Raw genomic sequence first — 17,315 nt, 5'->3', positions numbered from 1 at the left:
GTACTATTCTTTTAAGGGCAGGCCCAGTGAAGGCCCACAGAAAGTGGAGCAGTTGTAATTTTTTTTTGTCTATAAATAGATGGTGATAGAAATGGTTTGAACGAGCAAACTGTTTAGCATTATGAATGATGATGGTGATGGTTACAATGATGGATCATGGCAATGATGTTGTTTAGTTTGTTTCTTCTTCAGGATTTACATTTTCTTTTGACAGTTTCTCTTTTCTTATGTGATTATCATGTGAACTACAAAAAAAAAGTGGAAAAGAAAAAGAACTTGAACTTTTGGTGAGTGCCAATGTCACATGTTTTAGCCTTCTATATTTTTGTTCTTACTATCATTACTAATTTTAGTAAGGTTATGGTTGGTAATGCATATATCATTTCTTTTGTTCTTATATATTGTCACAGATTGGGTCTCTCCGTCTCGGTCACTTGCCAATTAATTTGTTCAGAATTAAGGTCGAAACAATTTAGATAGCGTACAATTTTTGTTGTATTAAATTTGTTTTAGGATGAATTAAATATAAAATTTAAGACAGAAATCATACAAAATACGTTTAAATGTAGTATCATCACTCAGATGCTATATCTAAGTCGTTCTTGACATATGTTCTACAAATACTTAAGCTAGAGACTTTGTAAAATGAGAACTCCAACGCATTGGTGCTACTGAGAGTTGGACTCCATTTGCCTAAGGTTTTGGTCGAACTCTTTGGAAGTTAATTCGATTGGTTAGTGGAGTGACCCACTAATAAAGAGAATACCCTAACTATTATTAGTATAGTTAATTGATTTTTGCATGAACTAAATATAGCATATAGTATCTTGAATGTTATATTTAAAAATTAGGAAATTAGACCGAAGATCTAATTTTTAAATATTTTTTTAAATAAAAAGGATGCTACTATATGCAACTTCAGTTTTGCTAAGGACAACTATTAGACAAAAATAACTAAACAAAACTAATAAAAATATTGTCCTAAATTGCTAAACAACACCAACACCAAAATCAAGTATAACCGAATTTCTCCTCCATTCTATACACAACTCTAAAAAAATTATTAAACAAAATAACTAAATAAAATTAATTGAATTTCGTCTTAAATTGGTAAACCCAACACTAAAAGAAAAAAAAAATCAAATGTAATCGAATTTTTTCTCAAAATTCAAATTTCTATTACCATAATTAATTATTCATACATAAAATTTATTCGAACATTAAACTAAGAAGTTAACCAAATATTAACAAATAACAAAAAAAAACAAATATATATTTTCAAAAAAAAAATCCAACGGATATATTTTCAACACAAAAAAAAATACCATGGGATATTCATAAAATCATACTACATAAAGTCACTATATATATTTTTTAAGTTTAGTTTAAACCTTAATAATGTATATTTCAGAAAATCATGTTACATAAAAATAATTTATATTTTTTTAAAACCTATAACACTATTTTTTTTAAGATAATACTAATACAACCAATTTTATTTTTGTTTAATAATTTAATAAAGGAAAAAAATTGTGTCTATTAAATAATTCTGGGAAGTTAACGTAGTTGTATTTTGCAATCTAAGATTCAAAAAATTATTTGCTAGATAAAACCGATAAATCGATCTCTAGTGTTATTTAGCAATTTAATAAAAAATAAATGGTTGTGTCTAGCAAATAGCTTTATGAAGCAATTATGCAGCTTCATTTAGCATTTGTCAATAAAAAAGACATGTTGTATTTTATTTGGTTAAAGACTCAAAATTTGTGATTTGTTCAATTAAAAATCCAATATATTTGCAACTTTCTCGCAAGCTCTGCAAACTTGTTGCAAAACAGGAGTAAGCTGTTGTAAACTTGTTGTAAACTTATTGTAAACTTGTTGCAAACTGTTGTAAACTTGTTGCAAACTGTCGCAAACTTTTAACAAGTTGTTGAAGACCTCTTGTAAACTGTCGCAAACATGTTGTGAAGTTTTTGCAAACATTTTGCAATTTATTGTGAATTCCAAAATACATAGGGAGCTGAAGAATTCGATTTTTTTTTCACTAGAACAAAAAATTTATTAGAAATTTCCAACAAATTTCCCAATCTAAATCTTCTAAACATATGTTCTACAAATAATAGAAAGACTATCTGGAGTAAGAACAATAACATATTGGTGCGAGTTACAAGTGGGGCAGGCGAGTTGGAGCTCCATTCGGGTTAAGGTTTTGGTTGAATTTTATGCAAGTTAGTATGACTCATTAATCGGGTGACCCACAGATAAGGGTGGGAATCAGTCCGGATGGGCGGAAAATGGACACTAACTCAATCGGTCAGGGCGGAACGGACACAAGTCCTAAGTGTCCACTCGGTCATCCAGAAAAACAGACGTACATTTCAGATTTTTCTCCAACAAAGTGCCGGTTCGTGATCGTTTTGATAGTCTGGCAAATCGGGTATCGGTCGGTCAGACACCGGTCAGTAATAAACAAATAAAGAATTTTTTATTCGAAAATAAAACTGTTTAGTAGCTAAATACAACTTTCTAAACTCCCACTTTACAATTCCAAAAAGCAAATGAATACAAAATTAAAAGATAATCATTGAGATTTTTCATGGATTACGATCAGTTATATTCTTCTTCTCATGGATTACGATTGGTGTATGGATTCTTGAGTTACTGATGAGATATTGAGATTTTAGAGGAGAGAGATATTAGAGAAGTAAAGAAGCGAAGACAAGATTAAGAAAAGTGATTTCTAAGGTTATATATTTTTACTTTTGATATCTAACGGTTGTTGTTAACTCTATAAATCTAAAAGCTTAAAGTCAATCATATAGGCGGACGGATATAACGGGTAGGATAAAGCAGACGGGTATGGACGGGTTCGGTCGGACGGACTATATAAACGGACGGACTCGGTCGGATCACCGGGTAAGAACTTATGTCCGCGTCCGTCTGCTTAAGCTTTTCCGGTCGGGCGATCACGAACCAATTCGGACATCGAACAGTCACGGACCCTTCGGACTCGTACGATCGTGGACGGGTTCCGGTTTTCCCGGACAAAATCCAACCCCTACCAAAAGATAAAGAGAATTCCATCCATAGTGGAGTATTAATATTTGTATGGGTACACTTTCCAAAAGACTGCATTCACACTTCTAGTATATATATATACAGCATGCTAGCTTGAGTCTAGGAAGACAGTCAGTCACTACAGGGACCTATCTCTTAATTTCCTCATGTCAGAAAGTTTTTTTTTTTTCTGTTGAAAGCTCATGTCAGAAAGTTAGTTCATCACAAAATTCAATTCCATTGATTTGATAAGTTGCATTAAATGGTAGCATAACTATATAGGGTACAGTAATAGACTATATAGCAATAGCATAGACTGATTTCCTACTGCATCAACATTACTCCTTCTCACCGAACCCTTTCTCTCTTTTTTTTTTTTTTTTTGTTGAACTAAACCCTTTCTCTCTATAGTCTATTCTCATTTTTTTGGGTGACAGAGAGAAAACGTAATAATAAAGACTCATAAAAAGGATTCTAAGTTTTCTGTCTCTTAAATCATACTCTAATTAAGATTATTTTAGATGACAATATAAAATCCTTTATCTAATCGATGTGTTGGATGTAGATTTCAAAATTACTCTACATATCATTCAGAATGTATTATAAAACATTAGTTATGAAAGAGTTTCTTCGTTCATTTAACAACACTGCTACATGGATTGAAAACGTTGTCTGACTGTAGGGCAACTAAGTGTCAGACTCATTTTCTACTGTCTGTCAAGCACGGCATCATTCAGGACAACTTGAAAAAAAGATCAGGTCATGTAAGGCTCTTTTTCCTCAATTTAGAGTATTTTCTTGATTATCCCTACAATAATTAGTTTCATCTCATTTAGGGTTGGGAGAAATGTCCGCAAACTCGAAATCCGTCACGGGTACCCGAATCTCTTAAAGTCCGCGGATATCTGAAATTCGAAGGCAGGTTTAGCTCGATCGACCCGATGAAATCAACGGGGCGGATACAGGTTTTGAAGTGTCACTCAACATCCTGCCCTAACTCGTCCGATAATACCTATGCACATTATATGTATGCTTGCTTGTATGTATTTATGTATGCATGTATAACATATATATATATATACTTTTAAAGTATTTGAAGTGTATAATGTACATATATATACATATATTGTTGTCAAAGTGCGGAGTACCCTTGACACAACATTGTTAAGAGAAACTTAATCAAATTTTAGTTTCAATAGAAATTTCGGTACCATTAAAATAAAAATATTTTGGTCGTTTAGATCGAGATATTTTGAAACTTTGGTGAAAACTCGATACTCGACCACTCGATACCCGAAAAATTCGAAAAGTTTGACGAACTTGGACGGGTTTTGGACACTAGGATTTTTTAAATAACCCGCATGATTACACCTGAAAGCCCGACCGACCCGACCCGACCCGATTTATCTCATGTACCCGACCGGCCTGATCCAACCCGCTTCCCACCCTTAATCTCATTATTTAGTTCTAAATAGTACAATGGGAGATAGATAATTTGAACAAAAACTCAAAATTAGTTTGTGTGGCATTCTAAAATTAGTTTGTGGGGGGGGGGGCCATGTGCTTGACCACCTATCTTGTTACCACCTATCTTGTTCTGGGCACTTGGTCCGACCTTAGTTATCTTTGTGCGGCTCCTATCTAGACCCTCTTGGACTTTTTTTGGGCAGATTTAATCTGTGCCCTCTTATCCGATTCCCTAATGTCAGATCTTCTAATCGAGTGACACTTTTATGTGTTGCAGGATCCGGACGTGGTTGGTCGTAACTGATCCAAATGTCACGCAAATCATAATTAGTTTATAGCTAAACATTACCATGCCCCAAAACCTCTTCTTTATCCTAAAATCTTCAACCAAATACATATTTGTCCAGTGATAAGTATAGAAAAAGAGAAAAAGAGAAAAAGATTATTTCAACTTTAGAAGTTTTAAAGAATTATTTCTTAAAAAATTCGGAATTAAAAATAGAAATAAAATTTGTGTATTTAAGATTAAGGTAATACAAAATCAAATAACAAGAAAAAAAAACGTGTTTCATGCCTCAATTAAATCATTTGACTTAAACCAGATTTTGTAAACCAAAATCGGCACGAGTCCACCAACATCAAGCCATATACTAAATAAAAGTGAGAGTAAAAGGGGCGTTTCTAATGATTTTATTGAAATTGGTGGGCGCTTTTAAATAAGAGGCGCCATTAACAAAATGGAAGGTACCTTTAAACTTCATGATCTTACCCTTCGGCTTTGACCATCGATTATGAGACAACTAAGATTATCCGTAAATGACCAAAACACCCACTAATGACTAGTAAATTGTCATCTCAATCCCACATTTTTAGTTAGTTGTTAAGATGGCGCGAACGACAAACAGAGTTGGTTATTTTTGGAGGGAAAAACGCCTAAAGTAACGCTTCACCTTCAATTGAGTCTAAAATCACCCTTCCTCAGAAACCCTAACCCCCAATCTTTGTTTCTATCTCTCCTTCTCCTCATTTCTTCAGCCAAAATCATCCCAGAAAATTAAACCCCTTTTCAAACAATTCTTACAATTTCATCTATACAGCTCCAAAGGGAAAAAAAGATAGCATTTTTTTTTCACCTAGGTAACTGATACTCTGTTCCTTCAATTCTATTCTCATTGATTCTTTTCCAATTTCTCTGTTTTTTTTCTATGATTTTTCATTTCTGACTTTCTTAATCTCTTGTTGTTGTAAAATTCTTCGTAGATTTGAAGGCCTGTAAGGGATTTTTAGCCATTGGTGCCGTTTCTAGCTAGTTGCTTGTAGTGGTTGATCGACGATCTTCCGATATAATTCATTAACGGGGTAAGTTTTTTTGTTGTTATTTTGAAGAATAGTTTCTTGTATTAGCTCATACTTCATTAAAATTTGGGAAAGAACTAGGGGTTTAATTGATCAATTGAAACCTTTGATAAGAATGTCTAACCCAAAATGAACAAGAAAGAAACAAGAAGCAATTGACTATTGTTTGAATCAATTCGACGAATAACTCGGAATGTTGTGATTTTGGAAATGACCCATTTTTGGGTTCACAAATTAGATGATGAACCCTTGGGCCTATGTTGTTTTTATTCAAAATGAAACACGATTAATACCGAACAACTATTTGATAAAATTTCCTCAGCGAATAATCCCATCAATCCCCAACTACCAATTTGTTGTTTCTTCTTGTTGATTACCAGGGACTTTTGTCTATTTCACCTCCTTATCTGAAATTACGAGACTTGTATATCGAACATAAAGTATTCGATTATATTGTTAGTTGATCAGACGATATTTGCTTACTTATGTTAGTAATCAGTTGAGACTGTGTTTACACTTTACGTCTCTTCTTGATGATGAACAACTGCAATTGAGTCTAAACTTATGTTTATATGTTATTTTTTTCAGTGGGAAACATATTCTTTGTGAGATCTGGTGCTTAAATTTGATCACATAGGTTTAGTTATGGGATCTGCCCATGAAAGTGAAAGTTTAAGTAATAATCATTCTATTTTGCATACCGATGCTACTCTCAGCGAAAGTGATCTTCTTACGCCAAGCAAAAAGTCTGGTTCCTCAGCCTCCTTCTCTTCTTCTTCTTCTTCTTCCGGCTCTTCATTTGATGAAGATTTTTTCTTACGGGAAGATAATGAGCAAACCAAGTCAGAGGAAGGTACTATTAACCCTCCTAAACTTGACGAAGATAGTCATCAAGCTTCAATATATGGAGAAAAGATTGTCCCTGGTCTTACTCCTGAATCACCACAAAATGCATTGCCAAAGCAATCCCCTCCAATCCAAGTGATGGGTCGGACGGAGGAACCCGGCAAGTATAGGATTCCATCTTCCGTGTTTGCAAGAAGTAAATCCTCAACACCGCAGGAATGGAGCGTGTGTTCCAATGAATCGTTGTTCAGTATCCATGTGGGGAATAATAGTTTCTCGAGAGACCAATTGGTTTTGATGGGTAGGTCAGGAGAGTTAGACTTGGGTAAATCTGGAGAGTTGGTTTTCCCGCTTAACAAGTCGGGCGAGTTGATTATCCCTCATAAAAAAACGGGAGGGTTTAACGACTTCCAAAATATATCACCCCCAGGAAGCACAGTAGTAAACTCCGAGAAGAAGAGATCCGATTTGGGAGAGGGTTTAGGTGTAACTGAAGCAGCAGCTGAAACCATGAAGGAGGTTTTAAGGGTAGCTGCAGAAGATCGTAATAAGCCAAAGCTACCTGCCGATGAGCCAACTCTCTCCTCTAGCGTCTCTCGCCATTCTGATGGGAGTATAACCAGCATCCAATCTTTCGCATTTCCAATGTGAGTTATTACTTTTGAGCTAAACTTTAAATATACTTCGAATCTATTAGACAATTGAGTTCTAGGAATGAATTTAGAGGTAAATACAAGTATGCTAAACTATTGAGAAAACGTATCATATTACGATCTACTCTAATTATATTTTGTACGTGTTAAACGTAAAAGTAATTTAGACAGTTATACATACATGTCTTATGGAACAATACTAACTCATAAATGCAACAAATCAACCTTTTTTGCAATTGAAATCACTATCAACAATGTTATACATTCAATCATGGTTCAGTGCTATTAACACCATTTTCTTCGAACTTATAAATTATCTCACTTTGATGTGCATAAAATAAATACACTTGTTTAAGAACATGTATGTGAATTTATTCATGCCAGACGCATTTAGGTGTCGTAGTCTTGGATTTTAAAATAGATGAGGGACATACCCTTTGTGTAATGCAGAAGAACGAAGATACATGCATGGCCATTCTGCTACTGTTCAAACTCTAGCAGCTTCTGGTCTCATGCTTCATGCTCTTCTTGCACTTCTTCTGAAACCAGCATGTACGTTTCACTCCTAACCTATAACCAAGTTTCTGCCTGATTATGTAGTTCATCACACAAATGCATAATGAGAACTTCCGCGTTTCAATGTTCTTCTAAAAGGAATTCCCTATATTTTTTATCGTGTTCATTGGTTAAGTTGCTAACAGAACATCTCATGGATACCCAAAAATTTGCTCGTAATTTCATATCAACTCCTAACCGAAAAATGGGTTTATATGCAGATTGACAGGGGACGGAGGGAAAATTGGCTCAGTGAAGAAAGATTCCCTTCAACAAGTGAAGCAGACGTCACAGCAACAGAAGCAGAATCAGCAACAGCAGCAACCGAAAGCTGGAACAACACCATTCAAGGGTGGTACTAGATGGTTCGCTTGTTTATCATGTTGTACAATCTGCAGATAAAATGAGTGAGTATTCATTCCATATTCCATACATTTTCTGTTTTCTCCGTTTTAAAAACACACTTGGAATTTTCCTCGATAACAAGCTCCTACATGACTTCCTCTTTCAGGTTTAAAGACTAAGCATGGTTGTTAACTTTTTCCCGTCCTCCCATTAATGGTGCGACATCCTCTCCATCTCGTTTTCGGCTATAAAATGGTGGCCTTCATGTTGAATTTGTATATGAGATTGGTTAGTAATAGTGATGGATTAATATAGTTGAAGAAAAGCAGCTGTCTCAAAAGCATAAACATTAGAAATGAGTGTGAATAGTATGCAATATTGAAGAAAGGAGCTTGTATCTTATACTAATTTGATGATTATCAACTATACCTTATAAGTTTTGTCTTAAAATGACAAAGAGTGGCTAGTATTAGATTTTCCTAATCATCTTCATTCTGTTATTGATTCATAAATCTGCTTTGTTAGTTGAAGTGAATTAATCAATCAACAAAGTTTCATATTCCGATTATTATTTTATTTTATTTTACTTTATCTCACCCCTTTATTGATGTTTTTTTTGTAAAAGTAGTTCATTTGTGAATGTCTCCAACCGGAATGTATGACTACGTCTAGAACTTCGTATAAACTTCTATATATGAGTTCGCATCATTATCTAAATGAGATTATAAAACAATATCGTTCTTAAATACGTACGTTAATTAAAAATAAGATTGAATTAAAAGAACTTATTTTTACACAGCACTTACACGTTATATCTAATCAGACATGAGAACAAGTCTGATTAAAAATAATTAAGTTTCTATATTTTATCATTCTAATTGACATTAAACCAATTTTTTTCTTAAATCATATTTACTTTTAGTATTCTTAAATCTTATTATAACTATTAATCCAATTAAAATTATATTATGACTATATCATATGATTAGGGGCCATATACTTGGTGTGCCCTCTCAACTCCAAATCCCATCACCTCCAACATAGATGGACGTGTCAATGATGCATTATATTTGCAATAAAGAGGGTGATAAGTAGGATAACCACCTAAGCTAAATCAAGAGATGAAAGAGGTTTAAAGTCCAACCACATGAAAGAGTCCTAAAATGCACTAACCAACTGGACTACCAGTTGTTGACGGTGATTAAGCCTGTCTATGGATATCCGAATATTCGACATCCGATCCGCATCCGTATTCGAATTTTAAAAAAATATCTGAAATTTTGGATTCGGAAACGGATTCGGATATTCCTTATCGGATATTTGTTTATCGGATATCGGATACGGATCGACTCATATTCGATCCGATAAGTAATATAAAAAATTAATAAAAATTTAAATTTATTCATAATAATATATAAAATGTATGGTTGAGATTTATTATTTAGATCTAATGGTTAAAAATTTACAGAAAAAATTTGAAATTTTGTTAAAGTTTCGGATATCGGATTTTATCCGATATCCGTTAATATTATCAGATTCGGATATTGATTTCTAATATCCGTCGGATAATTATCGGATTCAGATATTCGGATAGCTTATCGGATTCGGATACGGATATGCCTATATCCGATCTTATAAGCTACCGTTTACAGGCCTATCGGTGATGGTTTTGATACCGTCATTGTTTCAATTTAAAAAAAATATCTTTTTGATGACCTCATGCTCCACTAACGGAGGCCCCTTTGGAGAGAGAGAAAAAGAGAAGATAATGAAGATAGAAAATGAAGAGAGATAATTATTTGGGGCTAAATCAAAAATAAGAGAAGAAAAAGACAAAAGGACAATCTTGAAAACTAAAATCTAACTTTTTAGTTGATGTCTTGAAAAAAAGAAAAGGGGTTAACCTATTTTTAATACTTTAGGGGACCACGTGAGAAACTGATCATACTTTTGAAAGTCAATCAAAGAATAACCAAATTTATAACAAAATAGTGCTATGTCCAATCAATATCCCGGTCGAATCCCGACAAAGGTAATTGGACGAGGATGATCTAGTGAGAGAATTCTCTCACTAGATCTAAACCGGCCAACTATCACGATCGGAATTCAACTGAGAGATTGCCGGGTATGACATCACGGCTGAATTTATAATGCACTCTCCTCCAAATTTCCTTATGGGGTAACATGATTGGGGACATATACAGCCAGAAACATTGTACTTGAATTTAGTTTTATTGTACTAGTTTTTTTTCAAAATAGATTTATTGTAGTTGAGATTGAGCTAATATTTTCTCATATAAAATGTCGTCAGATCTAAATATATCATTTAAAATAATATTAAATAGCTCTCGCTTCATATCATTTTGTATTAATAAAATCTTTGCCTCACCTCCCCAACTTCACAACTTCTCTTTCAACTAAAAAAAAACTAGTTCAATAAAAAAAAACAAAAAAAAAAAAAAAACTTCACAACTTCTGATTTTCATACTATAATGGGAAATAGATAAATTCCAAATTTGTGTATATTAGAAAACTTTGGCTTATCACCTGGGGACCATATGAGTATTCTATTGATATAAGACAACTCATTATATAGGTCTTGAAGCACAAATATGACATCAAGTGAGAGGATCTACCCAACAATTTTTTGGTCAGTTAGTTCTCCGTCTATTCCGAAAATCTAGAGACCACAGATTTGATATATGGTGGAGATGGAATCTCAACCGTTGTTAACTTTGGTTAATGGCTATAAATAAGGTAAAAGTAAGAATGAGTTTTCGTTATATGTAATGACTTTTGGAATCCATATGGAAAAAAATTGAGAGGATATGAATTATTGAATCGTCACATTGATACTGACAGAGCAGTCTTTCAACAAAAAAAAGATAGAGAAGTGGAATTCCGCTACACAATACGTTGAATTCTTCTTAAATCTTGATTTCTGTTGGTCTAAATTTATAAAATGATGGGTTAGACAATCAGAAATATCTCAAGAGGATGACACTAGAAATAATATTCTCTTAAGATATCTCTATTTAACTACCTCTACGTCATCTTAGAGATCTAAATTGGTTATGTATTGGAGAGAGTTTTTGAAAAAAAAACTCTAAAAATCTTACGCGGCACTTAGAATTTATAAGACCGAGTCTTGCATTGAGATGCTCTTGATTTTAGGGTCTTAAAAAAATTGCTATCTAACTTAATTTGATCAATTTTGGTCAAAATAGGATTGACTGGAGTTTTCATGCCACGTAAAAAAAACTATCAATCATAATGAGGTTTCAGGAGTATAAAGATTTACTTAGTCAAGATTGACTTAAGGAGAATTTTTATTTTTACTCCAAAAATTTACTGGAATGTTTTTTGCCTTTCATTTTCACCTCACCTCCACCAGCACAACTTTCGACCAACACTATCATTTTCGGTTACCAACATCACTTACGACCACCGACCAGAACCACCACTCACCACCAATGTCTTTTTTCTCTCTCTCTTGCCCCCTCTCTCTGTTTGTCTCTCTCCCCCTCCATCTCCAATCTCTTTCTTCTACTTATCTCCCTTTCTCTCCATATCTTCATCTTTTTCCTTTCTTCCGCTCTTTCTCCTTCTCTTCGTCTTCACTTCCGTCTCTTTCTCTTCATCTCCCTCATTTTATCTCTCTGGAAAGCCAAACAAATTTAAGATTTGTTAGAGATGACAAAGATGAAAGGAAAATCCCCTTCTTCTACCTCCTTCTTCAACTCAGAAGACACCTCTGCTGAATTAAAGAAGAAGAAGACTAAGTAGACATTTTCCTTCGTCTTTGTAGCAGGACAACATATATGTTCGATTTTTCAGAAAGAAGGGGAGAGGAAGAAATAAAGTGGGAAGAAAGAAATTGGTGATAAGTGGTGGTGGTGGTGGTGATTGAAAATTGTGGTAGTAGAAGTGAGGTGAAAATGATAAGATTAGAGAACAAAACACAATCAAGTTTTTATGTCCGAAGACTATTTTAGATACCCAAAACTACAATCATCTCCAAAAACCAGCGAATACTTTTCATAAAATATTGAAGTTAACTACTTAAAGTTGGGTATATGTTCAAATCTTGGATCAAGTTTTGTCTTATAACACCCTTTTCATAAAATGTGAAATCACCAAAAGAAAAACCTAATTTTAGTATAAAACGTGAAATGACTAAAATGTTGCGGCACAATTCCACATTAGTGGTGAGACGGAGTGTGGTGCTCCTCTTAAGAGGTTACGCACCGAAGGCTGGGCTGCACCATCCTAAAACTCGTTCTTAACACGATTCGCTCTACTGTGATGTGAGTTTGGGAGGGTGTGTTGTGGTAACAATCTCACATTGGTGGTGAGATGGAGTGTGGTGCTTGTCTTAAGAGGTTAGGCAGCCTTCCCTAGTGAGGCATTTTAAAACCGTGAGGCTCAGGTGTGCCAAAGCGAACAATATCACTAACAGCCCGGAAGGCTGATCCGCACCATCCTATAACACGTTATCAGCACGATTCGCTCTACTATGATGTGGTCTTGGGAGGGTGTGTTGTGGCAACAATCCATATTGGTGGTGAGACGGAGTGTGGTGCTCCTCTTAAGAGGTTAAGCACCCTTCCCTAGTGAAGCCTTTTGGTAAAATAACTCTTTTCAAATGACCGGATTTTATCTCTAAACATTTCCGTAATACAAGCGGGTCTTTTTGATTTAAACATTCTGAATTAAGTTCTTCACACAAATGATGGTGGATCACAATCAGAGTCGCTGAGCGTCTGTAAAGAGGTTCATTATTTCCCTCAAATTGTCTTTTCTAGTTGTTTGGCCTCTAGATGGATTTCGATTTCAAGCTTCCAAGTAATATAGTTTTTCCCTGATAAGTCAAGTACTGCAAAATAAACACTTGTTAGAGTTGACATATTGAACTTGAAAATTTAAGAATTACTTGTAAATTTTGATAGTTTTTTTGAGTTGAATGGAATCTCCCCGGTTGGTTAGAGCGTCGTGCTTATAACGTGTTATAGGATGGTGCAGACCAGCCTTCCGGACTGCTAGTGATACTGTCCGCTTTGACACACCTGGGCCTCACGGTTTAAAAGACCTCATTAGGGAAGTGTGCTTAACCTCTTAAGAAGAGCACCACATTCCGTCTCACCACTAATGTGGGATTGCTGCCAAAATACACACTCCCAAGACCACATCACAGTAGAGCAAATCGTACTGATAACGTGTTATAGGACGGTGAGGACTAGCCTTCCGGGATGCTAGTGATACTTTACGCTTTGAATACTTTTTGTCTTATTACTTTAAACTTCTCTTCTTCCCCCACCCGAACCCCCACGGCCCCACCCCACAAGGCCACAATACATCAGCAAGAAGGCAATGACCCTCTTATTTGTCAACTAACTCCCCTCTCTCTCTCACCTCTCTCTCTCCATGTCTTTCTTTCTCTCTCTCTAAAACGGATTCTTATTAGTCATCTAACGGCAAAGCTGATGATGGTTCTTAATTAGATTTTTCAAAAGACAACTTTTTTTTGCTCTTTCTCCGATTAGGAACCACATCTCGATTCCTTAATCGATCAAATCTCTTATCTGCAATTTGCTTGAATTCTCCTCTCTTTCTCTCTGATCTGCAATTTTTCTAGAGAGAGAAAGAAGAAGAAGAGATGGCGAGCAGAATGGGATCTTTTAGGCATACTTTTGCAGAGAAAAGTAGACAAAGACTCCTAGAGAAAGGTGGGTTTTCAGAATTAGGGTTTGGTAGTGTGATTGATATTGGTGATGGAACTGGAAATCAACGTAGTTTTTTCCGTTCAATATCTGATTGGTTTGTTAATAGCTGGAAAAGTTTGAATGAGCTTGTTGTTAAGTCATGGCAATTTGGTATTGCCGATCCAAGGAAATTCATATTTGCTGCTAAGATGGGATTAGCTCTTGTTCTTATTTCTCTGCTTATTTTTCTCAAAGAACCAGCATTTAAAGGTCTCGCTAGGTATTCTGTTTGGGCAATTCTCACTGTCGTTGTTGTCTTCGAATTTAGCATTGGTAAGACAATTTCCCATACAAATTACTTCAAATTTTTAGTTAGAATCTAATTTCCTTTCATGATTTTAATTTGGGTAGCTTTTGTTTTGATTCACTATTTGATGATTCACTAAAACTTGTTTCTGGATTTGTGTTCTTGGTGGTGATTAAGGAAGGACAAACTTAATTAGACTAATTTGTCATTTCTATTTGATTTGTCTTGATTAGTAATCAATTTTAATTTGGATGTATCAGTGATTATGAATCTATCTTGTTTAATGATGAAAACATGTCAATTTTGTTTTGGTTTTTATCCAGGAGCTACCCTTAGTAAAGGATTTAACCGCGGTTTGGGGACATTATCTGCTGGAGGGCTGGGTCTAGCCATGGCAGAACTATGTCGATTGGGCGGAAAATTCGAAGAAGTTTTCATTGTTCTTAGTATATTTATTGTAGGTAAATTTCTAGCATTCATTATCAAATACAAAAGGATTTGCTTTTCTTATATTTATCTATTTTTTGAGATGACTAACTCATCAATCTGCCACTTTTATGGTGTACAGGATGGGTTACTACGTTTCTGAAACTATACCCGACAATGAAACCGTACGAATACGGATTTCGGGTGTTTTTGTTAACGTATTGCATCATTACGGTATCTGGGTATAGGACAGGAGAGTTTATGCAAACGGCAGTTAATCGCTTCTTGCTCATTGCACTAGGTGCTGTAGTTTGTTTGGGTGTAAATATATGCATCTATCCTATCTGGGCAGGCGAAGATTTGCACAGATTGGTGGTAAAAAATTTCTCTAGTGTCGCCACATCCTTGGAAGGTTCGATGTTGTTATCATGCTATTAAGTTATCTAGTTTCTCTTTAAGGCTATAGTTTGAATGTAATCTGAGTCTTCTATAAGTTAGGTTTCCGATCTTTCGCTCCCATAATGTACCCATGGTGGGAAAGTACTGATATATCTTTAGCTTCTTGAATCGCAAAACTTTCTACCAGGATTACTGACAGGTAGACTAGGCGATGAATGTTACAGTGTACTTTGTCCCCAAGGCATGATTCCTTGGATCCAAAAATTGGATGATTAATCAATCTATAATGCTTTTGTTTTTGTAGGTTGTGTTAATGGGTACTTGCAATGTGTTGAATATGAGAGGGTCCCTTCGAAGATTCTTACTTACCAAGCTTCAACTGATGATCCGGTTTACAGTGGCTATAGATCTGCTGTTGAATCTACAAGCCAAGAGGAAGCCTTGGTATGATATTTTGCTTTATGGTTCGAATGCCACTTTTGAGACAAATGGAAATTAACTTGTTCGCAACTTTTGCAGTTAGGTTTTGCAATCTGGGAGCCACCACATGGTCCTTATAAGATGTTAAGTTACCCATGGAGGAATTATGTAAAAGTAAGCGGAGCACTGAGGCATTGTGCCTTCATGGTCATGGCTTTGCATGGTTGTATACTTGCTGAAATACAGGTGATTATGATCTCCATTTACACATTAACCGATTCCCTTGAAATTGCTTGCTTCTTTGTTCATTTTGCATTTATAAGAAGCTGCATTTTCCGTTTATTAATGCAATTTTTGTAGGCCCCACCAGAACGGAGGCAAGTTTTCAGTAACGAGTTACAAAGAGTAGGTACCGAAGGCGCTAAAGTTTTACGGGAGCTAGGTAGGAAAGTCAAGAAGATGGAGAGATTAAGCCATGGGGATATTCTTTTTGAAGTCCATGAAGCTGCAGAAGAATTACAAAAAAAGATAGATCGAAGATCGTATCTTCTTGTCAATGCTGATAGTTGGGAGATTGGATCACGACCAAAGGTCTTAGAAAATCCTGAGGACCTTCTAAACATGAACGAGGATGAAACTAAATCACTTAGGATGAAATCACGTTATTCACAAAGCGAAGCTGTGCTTGATCTAAGATCAGTCCAACCAATGTCGAAAAGCTGGGATATCCATGTAAGTCCTCCTAATAACACTCAAGTCAACCCCTCTTTGCCAGCAGGAGCTCCCTCCGAACCGATTTTCACAAACCAGAAACCACCAAGGCCTTCACGAGCTCTATCTTTCAATGCTGATACAGTTCTGGTTGAAGAAGAATCAAGAACATATGAAAGTGCAAGTGCTTTATCTTTGGCAACATTTGCTTCATTATTGATTGAGTTTGTTGCTCGACTTCAAAATCTTGTCGATTCTTTTGAAGAACTCAGTGAGATGGCCAAATTTAAAGAACCCATCGACGAAACTCTATCGGAAACAGAGGGAGTTGGGTGCTGGACGAGGTTTCGCAGATGCTTAATGTTCAAGCATTGATTAAGATGATGGGAAAGGTTCGGGTCTTAACTAACTTTTTGTTCCTCACTGAAACATCGAAGGCAGAGGATGAAATTTTGATTAGGAAATTGCAAGGGAAACATTGCTTTTCCTCTGTCATGTTATTTATGAGGTTGAACATTCTCATCTAGGAGCATGATCATATATATATATATATATATATATATATATATATATATGTGGGTTGGTGGCAGATATTCGAAAAGGGTAAGGGATTATTTATTTAAGAAGACAGTATAATGTAGTAGTTATGAGTTATGAAGCTCCGAGGAATATGCAGAGTTTCTTCACAATTGAAATGGTGCAAGCTATCAAACATCATAGAATCTATTGAAGCGTACAAAAGGTGCGTGTATATTCGACCCTTTTATTACGAAACCCTTTTATAGTTTTGTATTAGAAGTGTGAAAATATAAATAATTCAATCAACTCTTGACATTTTCCTAAGTTTTGTTTCAAGTTTCTGGTTTGTAAAATTTTTGTAATGAACCCCTTTTTTAACCACAATAGTGGGTCTATGTATTTACCCAAAGTGGGCATTCTGCATTTTGTGATCATAGTCAAGTTAGTTGTACTATTTCCTTTTGGTTGTTGAAATAAGACATTGTATTCTAATCTATTACTATTTGCAATTAGTGTTTCATAATTCTATGTCATGTTTCCGATTGTTTG

At 35.1% G+C, this 17,315-nt stretch overlaps 2 protein-coding genes across 2 annotated transcripts; both read left to right on the top strand.

Annotated features, from left to right (window-relative positions):
• The first annotated feature begins 5,523 nt into the window (after positions 1 to 5,523).
• Positions 5,524 to 8,852, top strand: LOC147552986 (uncharacterized). Its single transcript, XM_086666375.1, has 5 exons — positions 5,524 to 5,664; positions 5,788 to 5,886; positions 6,472 to 7,376; positions 8,159 to 8,344; positions 8,449 to 8,852. Exons 3-4 carry the CDS (start codon positions 6,529 to 6,531, stop codon positions 8,337 to 8,339), a joined length of 1,029 nt encoding a protein of 342 aa, XP_086522501.1. The 5' UTR covers positions 5,524 to 5,664; positions 5,788 to 5,886; positions 6,472 to 6,528; the 3' UTR covers positions 8,340 to 8,344; positions 8,449 to 8,852.
• Positions 8,853 to 13,573: 4,721 nt separating this feature from the next.
• On the top strand, positions 13,574 to 17,286 carry LOC147552985 (aluminum-activated malate transporter 9-like). The gene is made up of 6 exons (XM_086669156.1): positions 13,574 to 14,317; positions 14,615 to 14,752; positions 14,860 to 15,129; positions 15,421 to 15,560; positions 15,636 to 15,782; positions 15,897 to 17,286. The coding sequence occupies exons 1-6, from the start codon at positions 13,939 to 13,941 to the stop codon at positions 16,620 to 16,622; spliced, it is 1,800 nt and encodes a 599-aa protein (XP_086525282.1). The 5' UTR covers positions 13,574 to 13,938; the 3' UTR covers positions 16,623 to 17,286.
• The last annotated feature ends 29 nt before the right edge of the window (positions 17,287 to 17,315 follow it).

Source organism: Eschscholzia californica, unplaced genomic scaffold, assembly GCF_041429995.1.
Source record: "Eschscholzia californica isolate CP2 unplaced genomic scaffold, dmEscCali1.0.p SCAF_3, whole genome shotgun sequence".
In the NCBI taxonomy this organism is placed as follows: Eukaryota; Viridiplantae; Streptophyta; class Magnoliopsida; order Ranunculales; family Papaveraceae; genus Eschscholzia; species Eschscholzia californica.
Note: the sequence above shows the minus strand (reverse complement) of the source record. Positions and strands in the feature narration are given on the sequence as shown.